This window comes from Cnephaeus nilssonii (genome assembly GCF_951640355.1).
Source record: "Cnephaeus nilssonii genome assembly, chromosome: 19".
NCBI lineage: Eukaryota > Metazoa > Chordata > Mammalia > Chiroptera > Vespertilionidae > Cnephaeus > Cnephaeus nilssonii.
The window spans coordinates 15793895-15804525 of record NC_137090.1 but is presented as its reverse complement, the minus strand read 5'-3'; the positions used below and the strand labels follow the sequence as shown (position 1 = coordinate 15804525).

Here is a 10631-nt window from a genome sequence, read left to right as displayed (position 1 = left end):
GAAGGTGACCCGAGAGCAGGGCCGCCACCTCCTCTCCAGACACAGGCCTGACCTGCGGGTCAGGCCCCCGCAGAACCTCCACCAGCCAGAGACAGAGCTGCCACTCTACCAGACAGGTCCTATATATTTTTATTTTTAGAAGTTAAAGTAGGTACAGCAATATACAAAAACACACACACAATAATATAAATTTTTACACTATGAAGTATACATTGGAATTTGGTGCAGTGGCCAGGACAACAGCTTAAAACCACTGTATAAGTAGGTTAAGCGATCAATGGGACCCCTCGGCTGGGCTGGGGTCGGGTCGGGTCGGGGGTTGGGCAGGGGCAGACAGAGGAGAGAGCACGGGCAGGTCCTGGAGGACTTGGTTCTTTAAGGGAGCGGCTGACCAAGTCTCAGCTTCTCTCAGAACTTTGCCACAACCAGAGTTAAACCCAGATACAAAAGCTACTCAAAGCCCTGAACTGTACAACATCTGCTCCAGAGAAGCCGGATCCTGGCTCCAGGTCCCTCGGATCTAGATCTCTCATGTTATGAGTCAAGCTTATTATGAACAAGAGTTGCTGGAGAAGGGAGAGCTCTGTGCAACCTGTCAACCGTTTCTAGGCGGGAAGACAGGGCGGCCAAGGGCAACCCCTGTGTGTCTTGGAGAGGAAGTCCTCACCCCTTCATTCAGAGACTGGCTAATTGGGGTACACCAAACAGCATTCCATAGAAACTCTCATCGGCTGGCTCAGGTGGTTTGGGACCACCCACTATAACCATGCCTTTGGGCCAGAGGGGGCCCCAATAGCAAAGACCACCTCTCCCGCTCCTGAGTGTCCCCAAGTACACAGTAAATTCGACCTGTTCTGCCTCAGCGGTGGGGCCTCAGCGGGGAGAGAGTCACCAGTGTTGGGGGGAAGCTGGGAGCACGCTCCCTCAACAGGGACAGACTGAGTTTATCAGCAAGCCTCTGCCCCTGGGTTAACCAAGTGAAGAAGTAATTACAGGTGCTGTGGGCAATCACCAAGAAACTGGGGTGAGAACCACATTCCCTGAGCTCTACCAGACCCTCGGGTGGGGCCCCACTGTCTGAGTCATGTTCAACCTGTAACTCTCTCCCTCCTACTCCAGAAGGTCCCGAGACCAGACTCCTAAAGCAAATAGGACAAGGGACCTTTGGACACTGCAAGGGGCCATGCCATAAGAGAGGGGGGGGTTGGGGGGAGGAAAGAGAGTCACCCCGTTCCTTATAAGGCACCCACAGAACCACCGGGCTCTGAATAGGAGCGCATGTCCAAGAGGGAAGGGAGGAAAGGTTATAAGTACCCCTCTGCCAGCCTTACCTACTAATAGACCAACACATAAAAGGAAAATAAAAACTCTGTTTATTTAAAAAAGACTAGAATGTTTAGGCTCTCCTTCAACCTTCCTATTTCAAAACCAAAGGCCACGCCACAGCTCCAGAGGTCCTTTAAGGGCTGGACCTGAGGCCATTTCAGGGTTTGTATAAAGTGTCAGCCTGAAGAAAGCTGAATGCCTGGAGCACCAAGGAGGCGATTAACTGAGTTTTCGTAAATACAGAAAAAAGGCTATGCTGATACAGTGTTTTTGCCTTTTAATTATTATTATTATTATTATTTTAAATTTAAAAAGAAACCTAGGGGCTTTGAAAGTCCTATCTTTTATTTGGATGTTAGCAAGGTTAAAAGTGCAGTGCCAGGGGTATGCAGCTGGAGGCAGCCTGTGGCGTTAGCTTACAGAAACAGGCAGAGGGATGCCGCTGGCACCAGGAGGCACTTGTCCAACAACAACAACAAGCTGCTGAGAAAGGAGGGCAGGGGGACAAAAACGCATGTTTCCTTTCCTCCCTCTTGCCACCCCTTCCACATCCCCTGATCACAGTCTCAGAGAGCGCTTTCTTATTTGCATTTAGATAAAAGCATATCACCCACATTCATTCATTTCTCTATTTGAAAACAGTGCCCAGATTGCTCAAAGATAGCAGAAGTAGGAGATTAAAACAAGTCTGGAACCACAGAGTGAGGAGTTCGGGTGCTCTGGGGCTTGGCTGTCTAAGGGGTGGAACACAGAGAGGTGCCTCCGTCATCTCTCGCTGCAGCTTCGGTCCTTGGCGCCTCACATGGGGGAGGTAGCGCACTCTGAGGTCAGCTCCATGTCGAATGTGAGGGACTCTGGAGGGACAGACAGGGAGAGCTGGTCAGTGGCCTGAGCCCTGCAGCTGGCGAGGCACACACCCCTAGCCCTTCGGGGGACAAAGGCTCAGGCCACCTCTGCCACCCAGTCTCCTGCCCCTTGTGGCCAAGACAGGGTTGGATAACCCAGATTCACTCTCCTCCCTACAGGATCTTGCCCTGGAAGGGCGCAGTCCCTTCCGACCTTAACTCATTCCCAACTCCATGTGCTTAAAGAAGACCCAGGGCTGCCTGTTGAATGCGGCAGCCTGGAGTCACAGTGGCTAGTCCAAAGCGAGAGGGGCTGTGGCTGCAAAACACCCAGCAGATTTCAAAGAGTGCAAAAACCTCACTCATTTTTTTCTTACACGTTAAAATGATAGGATATTGGATTTATCGGGCTACATAGAAAATATTAAAATTAACCTCACCTGTTTCCTTTCACTGTTTTTAATGTGGCTACTGGAAGATTTACACTTACACACGTGGCGCGGTGCATTTCCGCCGGAGCGCGCCGCTCTCGAGCCCCTTCTACAATCCCCGTGACCAGCTCTTGGCTCTGCACACGGGCCATCACACAAGGGGGACCAACTGCCCTCCAAATACTCACCAAACTGCCCTCCTGCTGAGGGTTCAGCACCTTCACCATTATTTCCAAACTGCATCAATGAATCTAAAGTGCGGGGGGACATCGGCAGGTCAATGGTATTGCTGCAGGTCGTTCTGTAGGAAATGGGGAGCAGCGGGAGGGGAAAGGGCCGGGTTGACAAGACACAATGGATAAAAAAAAAAAAAAAGAACAAAACACACACACACAAGCCATCAAACTCTGGTCTCCAACAGAAAAATAAAAGCTCGATCTTTTTAAACGCACAAGATCACCGTGAGAACTAAACACAGCCCAGGGCCTTCCAACCCTCGCAGAGGAGCTCTCACCCCGTGTCCCATTTCCAGGGGAACTGAGGACAGTAGAAATGGAGGCAAAATTGGGAAAGGAGGCCACTTACGGTGTCACACAGATAAACTTGGTCTTCAGGTAGGGGGCAGCACCTGGGAAGAGGAAAACGGGCCTTACTGAGTGTGCCCCTCTCGGTGCAGGGCAGGAGGAAGCGGCTGCCTCAGCTGGGCTGGACTTGAAACTCACTCCATCCTTGAGCAGAGACTGTTTTGAACCGCCATCTCCCTTCAGGGCTGCCCTCCCTCTCTGTACACGATCTGCTGTTCTAGGCCAGTGATGGGCAATCTTTGGAGCTTGGTGTGTCAAACTTCGCCAAAAAACTGAGCATAACTCGGGTAGTGTGTCACTTTGAGGAAAAAACTAACTCCAAAAATCTAGTCGCAAATGTTTCATCCTCAGGAGCAGCAAATGTTTCATCCTCGGCATGCGGCCGCGTGTCATCAGAAATGGCTACGCGTGTCAGTGCTGACACGCGTGTCATAAATTCGCCATCACTGTTCTAGGCACTTGCAGCTTGGAAGTTCCATGAAGTTTTCCTTAACTACAGAGACTTTTCAGCACACCCTGTCCCACCTGAGCCCAGATAAATGCCAGCCTTGTGTTCATGCTTTCCCTGGATTGTGTAAACATGTAACTGCCTGGATGTGGTCTGAGGATAGTATGCTGGCCGGTCGTGTCACTCGGATGACTTCTCTACATGCAGAAGCAGAGTGTATGCAGTGTAGGTGTCCTGCTCAGTCACCACCGTCCCTGAATCGCTAAGAGAACGTGAAGCCTCTGATGCTTGTGGTTCCAAAGCTGAGGGTCACACCTTCCATTCCTATTGGCACTAATCTGCCTCTATTACACTTTTAGGTGAGGGTATCAGTAACTCTCCAGTTGGAGAACTACATCACAGAAAAAGCAGCCTCTCTATAAAAGGAAGGTGTTTGTGGTGCAGTACAATGGACTCTGGACTGGAAAACAGGAGGCCGGGTGTATTCAATAACAAAGAACCTGGGGCAAGGCCCTTAATTTCTTATGTGTAAAATAAATGGGAGGGGGGCGAGGGAGGTGCCCATCTCTGGTCTCCTGCTGATTCTTTTTCTATAGTTAGACATGTGAGAATTGGAAAAAATGCATATTAGGTACTAAATACTTACACCAAGAGGTCAAGGAACCTTGGAGACACTGGCATGAAATTTAGGGGGGGGGGGGGGGCGGTCAGGTGAACAGATCACGTAGGAGGCATGGAGTAGGGTGGGGCAGGTTGAGAGCAGCACATTTATAAAGCTAGGGGCTTATATAGAAACTGAGGAATCAGAAAGTATAATGACAATCTGACAGAAAGCATTGCCAAGGGGTCCTTCGATCCCTGCAACCTAAGTTATTTTTTGGCCAAGAAATAGATTTATACAGTGCAGAATCCAAAGAAGCTACTGAGGCAGGGTTCTGGTGTCTTAGAAATCCATATTGCCCAGATCTGAGGGGAGCTGACACCCCAGATAGAAAAGGATTTTAATTCACCAATGATCTGGGTAGCTGAGCAAAAGAGCTTCATCCTGAAATGGAACAGCAGAAGCGCAGGAGAGCTAAGACTAAAAGCCAATTTGTGGCTCCATACAAGGTTGTAAATGTACTTTATCCAATTTGTAAGGTAAGGGATTTGTCATTTCTAAGAGGGGCTCTCTCCCAAAGCCATACAGAAATACTGTGTGGGCTTACAGAGAAGTAAGGAGGAGGGACGAGTCACTGGAACGCCCAGGTCCCTGGGAGATAATAACACCTTCGTGACTAGAGTAGAAAGGAAATGGCCACAGATTCATCTCCCTGGGGATGCCCATTTTAAAACAAGGGCTGCACACACCTCCTGTCCACCCCTACCTGCCCCCTGGACCCCATCTCCAGGCTCACACCACACCAAGCCCCTCCCCGCACACTGCTTGCACTTGCCTCACCAGGACGCAGGCAAAACGCTCAAGTAATTAGTTCCTTTTTTGTGATTGGCATCTTGCCCCTGAGGCAACACCAATGTCTCCAAGCAGGACAGGACCTTGCCTCCCTGGCACACAGGAGGGGTGGGTGGTTATGGAGGGCATGGCCTCAGAGTGGGAACTTGGATCCTGAAAGTATAATTAGTCGAAATACCAGCACATGGGCCTAATTGTCCTCTGCAGAGGAACAAAGAGCAGTGTGACAGGGCCTGATAAAGAGATCTCCCAACTGAAGCACAACGTGGAGAGAGAGATAAGTAGCAGACAGGAAGTGAGAGTTAAACTCTTCTAGAATATGAACAAAACTCAAAACCAGAACAAGGGGAAAAGGAAAGTCAATTGTCAAGTAGCTTAAATTTCAGCCCCAAGGAATTCTTCAGAGGGAATTCCTATGAAAAAGTGGGAGGGAAGCTGGTGGGTTTGTGTGTGAGCTAGTTGTACAAAAACCATCTTTGCAAAGTCAACTGGGGCAGGGCAGCTAACCTCAAAGGATCACTTTAAGCCACTGTTGGTTTCCATGATTAAGAAAAGTGAAATAAAAACAACCATGGCAAATCATAGCTTCCTCATCAGGATCTAGACAGAGAACCTAGAGAGCTGGAAGCAGCAAACACTGACAGGAACAGACTAGAAGGCTCTGTCCCTCCACGCTGATGACAGCGCTAGAGATTACAGGTTTCACGTAAAATAAGTTGCATGTAGCTTACATGAACACATTAAAAAACATCTTCTTTCCAATAGCTACACATTCTAAACACCAACTCCACACCCCTCCCACCAGTTACCATCTTGCCTTTCAATCACCGCTCTCCCCGACTCTGCTTTCAACCCATGTTCCGATGCTGCTAACACTCATTTCCTGCAGAAAGCCTTTCTTCATCCCACTCGACACTGCTTACATTGTTCAGTGACGGGGAAAAGGAAACACGCTAGACTGAAGTCTGGGTCACAAACCTTCTAGCATCTACTATGTGAGAGGCACTCTGCTTGCTGGGCATCCTGTTACTAAAGAATTCTGTCCTTGCTTTCTCTTTGCAGCATTTTGGGAATGAATGTGTGGGGGTGGGTGAGGGCGCTCCCTGGGGGCAGACGCTAGTGACTCTGAGTCCTCTCCTCTCGCTAACCCATTAGCCACCCCAATAGCACTCAGTACAAAGTCCTTTCCCATAAAGAGAAATAAAGATCACTGGGTCCCCACTGCCTGTTCTCCAAGGGTCCTACAAGTCCCCACTTTTCCCCAGAATTAAATGTCTGACATGGAAAATCAACAACTACCTGGGTCAGCCTCAGGATGCTCCTGGCTCTCTGGCCGACAATACTTTCCAAACGCCTCCTCCTTAGGAATGTCGGGGTAGAGATAGACCAGCGGAGACACCAGGATATTGGTAGCATCCATGATCTTATAGCCCATGATGATTTCCGCGAATGACATGTTGTTCAGCTGCTGCTTAGTATATGGTTCCACCGACTGGATCTGGGTCTTACCTGTCATGGGATGTGGGAAAGGAAGATAATGGAACCTATGGCTAGGTAACCTCAGGGAAAACGACCTCGCTTATTTTTCCTTGAGAGGGAAAGACTTAGGCCAACCTCGCACTCAAGACCCTGAATCCTGCCCAGTCTCCGGGCACGGAGGATATCAACAGGCTTCTGGAGAGGCTACCCAGCTGGGCCACGGGTAATACATTTGAATAACTACTTGCATAAGTTATATTAACAGGGTAGGGAAGAAAGGAGATAAAGAATAAAACTTAAATTGCAAATTTCTAGGAAATGATTAACCCCTGGAGCAAGCAAAACAAAATTGGCTAACTAATCCTTCAGCTGGAAAAATTTAGAGAAAAGAAGTCAACCAAGTGTGTTTTGCTGTGAAAGTCTCAGGCAGGGGTGCAAAGCCATCTCTTCCCACTAGGGGGCAGTGGGTGCTTGAAACTAGCGACAGCCATGGCGGCAGCAATGGAGTGAGAGGGAGCAGCCAAGCTTACCACTGATGTCCTTCTCCACCCAAGTGAAGGTGACACCTCCTTCTTTGCTGCTTTCACTGAATCTCAGCAGGAAGGTACCTGGGGGCTTGGTGCTCAAGATGGCCCTCTCTCTTTCCTTGCTGATAAAGCCCATTATGTACCTGGAGCCAAAGAGGAACAAGGTTAGGGTGGAAGGGGCCCAGCCATTGGCCTGCTGAGACAGCAGGTGACTTGTTACACCTGTGTACTCTGCCAGACACAAGAATGTTAACCTACCCTTCATTCCAAAGGGCCAGAATGTACTTTTTCACAAGGTCAATGATATTGTCCAGCCAGACCCAGAAGGAGAAGCCCTTGCCAGCCATGTTTTCCTGGAGAAAAGAATAATGGGAAGGCCAAGTCTACCACCATCCCAGCTTTTTCCTTCCTAGGGGTTCAACGCCACCAACATCCTCAGGCCTATCTACCCTCAGGCAGGTCCTACTGGCCGCTGGACTAAGAGTCTAGGGCCTTCAGGCCCAGCACCCTCCACAGCGACCTCACAAGTGAGCATCACCTCCCACAACTATTCCCAAGACGTGATGGCAAGGAGTTAACAAGATTGCTTACTTTGCAAAATTTAGCCCATGTGATCTGACACCCTGAATAGTTCACACCAGGTCCTGAAGGAAAAAAGAGTAAAGTAATATAATTTCCAGCTTTAAATGAAGATCTTCTTTCTTTATTTCTTTTTTAAATTTTTATCTATTGATTTGAGAGAGAGAGAAAGAGAAGAGAGAGAAACATCCACCTGTTGTCCCACCCATTCATGCATTCATTGGTTGGCTCCTGTACACGCCTTGACCAGGGATTGAACCCGCAACCCCAGTGTATTGGGACAACGCTCCAACCAACCAACTGAGCCACCCAGCCAGGACAAAAGCTAATTCTTAAGACAGAACACACACTCATATACACTTGTCCTACAATGGGCCATGAAACCATTGATTTTCATGTATTTGAAGGTTGCCACCATGTGCAGACATGCATGTGCTTACGCAAGCAAGCACACACCCAACCCCATCATGTGACCCCCTCCTCCCTGAGTTGTTGTTTAGTCCAGCAGAGGTGGTAGGTGATGTACCAAGTTCCCCCTGCTCTTCCCGAGCTAGTGGTGGCCCGGGGACACACGGATGAGCTGACACCTGGGGTTACAGGGCCACATTTAGTGGCAGCACAGACCAAGATACTTATAGCCCAGGTAACACACAAAATCTCTACTAAAAATTTTCTATCTACGGTTTATTGAAGAAATGGACAGGGATATCAAGCCTATAGCTCCACCTTCTAACATGCACTGGGAGGTGAGGGAGATGCCACCACAAGAAAAGAAATCTGCCTCCCGCCTCATAAGAAAAATCACCAGGAGGCCAATTTCCTCTGCACCTAACTTCCCCACCAGCAGGAGCACAGGTTTCTGGCCCTGGCACAGAGCCTTGCTCAGTAAACTTTCCTAAGTGAAGGCCAGGTTCCTTTTCTGAGGAGCGCAGGAGGGAGAAGAGGTAAAATGCTGACCTAGGAGTTTCTCTGCCAGCGTAGTCAACTGCTCGATGCTCAACCCTCGCTTCGTGGTGGAAGAGAACTGCCAGCTTAGCACCTCTGCCACCTGATCCCAGGTTCCAATTGGGGGCTTCGTGAAAAAGTTCACGTTCTATTGGAAAGAACACATTTGCTCACTTAGATGAGGACAGTGCTTGAGGACCTGCATGAGGTGCCACCACCACCTCTGGGCAGTGAGGAGTCAGAAGGCACTAACCTTAGGGTTGTTGGTCAGCATGTTATACCACAGAATGGACGCCCAGGCATTGGGCATCTGACAGATGTTGGAAATCACCACCACTGGCAGGGAGTGGGTCTGTGGAGTAAGTGGGAGATGAGTTGGTTGGGTATGGAGGGAAGGGAGGTAGAAGGCCCTCATGGCTTCAAAAATCTCTTCACCAGTATCTCCCGGGGTTCAGAATAAAAGGCCATGCCATAAACCACACCCATAAACTGCACCAGAGTAGGAAGAATGCCGAACACAGGCCGCAGGACTCAGCTTGTTGTCTGAACATTACTAAGAACTTGTAAAACCTGACTTGCTCAAAGCTGGACTCACAGTCCACAGATTCTTCAAGAATAGAAGCTGTATCTGCCCATTAAACAGAGAGGTCCCGGAAATCCAAGACTAGGATTCCTGCCTTTGCAGGTCTGTCTTTAATTTAAAGATCAAGAAAGTTCGGAAAAGAGAATGCAGAGGCCATGATTTTCTGTATACTAAAATAATTGGCTTTTTAAATACTTCTTGCCCAAACTTGAGAAATCAGCTGTCATCAATTTCTACATACAGATTTTATATCAAGTTTGCTTAATGCTTACCTTCTAAGCATTCAAGCAAGACTATTAGGAGAAAAATAAGCAAAACTGAATGCAGTGCCTTACAAAGAGTCATCATCACTCCACCTTCTGTAGGAAAAATCCCATCTAGGAGTCCTTGTCCAGAACCAGCCCTGCATTAGCGCTATCCCCATTCTGTGGCAGAACTCACCTCTAGATCAATCTTGAGGCCTTGGTGATACACCTCAGTCTCAAAGGTGATCAGGTGCAGCTCCTCGGTCACAATCAGGGAGGCCTACGATATCAAGAAGGACATTCGGTACTAACAGCCACAGTGGAGGAGAGGAACATGCCACAGCCACGCTGCACTAAGACAAGTAATCCACCAGGTGGCCACGCACAAACTGTCAGGGACACAACTCCATGCACATGCTCTCTTCAACACTAAGACTCTCCAATGCTAGGACACTCAACCTGATCTTTTACTGAGTTTTATAATATTACAGAGATCCAAACAGGTCATTTATAAAATGCGTAAGGCACGAAGAATATAAAAACAATGAATGCCTGTGTATTTACCTCCCAGTTTAAAGAAAAGACCATTACCATTGAGATTCTCTGGGCGTCTTTTCCCAAACCCATCCCTGTCCCTTTGTAACTGCTATTTTGTCTTTGGGGTTTATTATTTCCTAGCTTTTCTTTATGGTTTGACCATAATTATATCTCTAAACAGTGTATATATTGTTTCGTTTTAAATGTTTGTGAACCTTATACATATGGAATCATACCCTATGTATTTGGTGACTCACTTCTGGCATCCTTGTGGTTGTGTGCATCAGCAATTTATTCATTTTCACTGTTGTGTAGTATTCGATCATATGATTACAACACAAATCATTTACTTGTTCTGGTGGTGATGGGTATTAATGTGAGTTGTATTCAGGGCTTACCACCAGGCTGTTGGGACATTTGTACATGCCTCCTGGCACACGTGTGCGAAGGTTCTCTATTGTTAAGTCCCAGGAGCGGCATTGCTGGTTTATAAAGTATGCTCCTTTTATAATGCCAAATTGTTTTCCAAAGCCACTCTAACAATTTATACTCCCACCAGCAACCTTATTTTGAGCAAGAGTTACTAATGACTTCTAAAAAACAGAATTTCAATTCATTTTTAAAATATTATTTTTCTGATTATAAAAGT

General features: G+C 47.9%; 1 protein-coding gene across 4 annotated transcripts in view; it reads right to left on the bottom strand.

Moving 5' to 3' along the window:
• Positions 1 to 106: 106 nt before the first annotated feature.
• STAT3 (signal transducer and activator of transcription 3) overlaps positions 107 to 10631 on the bottom strand; it is a 50381-nt gene continuing 39856 nt past the window's right edge. Inside the window, exons 15-24 of one of the 4 annotated variants that reach the window (XM_079798525.1) lie at positions 9642 to 9725; positions 8871 to 8969; positions 8630 to 8765; positions 7685 to 7737; positions 7352 to 7446; positions 7097 to 7236; positions 6384 to 6596; positions 3188 to 3230; positions 2791 to 2903; positions 107 to 2180 (exon numbers count right to left, since the gene is read on the bottom strand). In XM_079798525.1, the coding sequence (XP_079654651.1) occupies positions 2125 to 2180; positions 2791 to 2903; positions 3188 to 3230; positions 6384 to 6596; positions 7097 to 7236; positions 7352 to 7446; positions 7685 to 7737; positions 8630 to 8765; positions 8871 to 8969; positions 9642 to 9725 (1032 nt within the window). In that variant the 3' untranslated portion in view covers positions 107 to 2124. The remainder of the gene's footprint in view (positions 2181 to 2790; positions 2904 to 3187; positions 3231 to 6383; positions 6597 to 7096; positions 7237 to 7351; positions 7447 to 7684; positions 7738 to 8629; positions 8766 to 8870; positions 8970 to 9641; positions 9726 to 10631) is intronic. The other 3 variants (XM_079798527.1, XM_079798526.1, XM_079798528.1) reach the window with 3 other exon arrangements.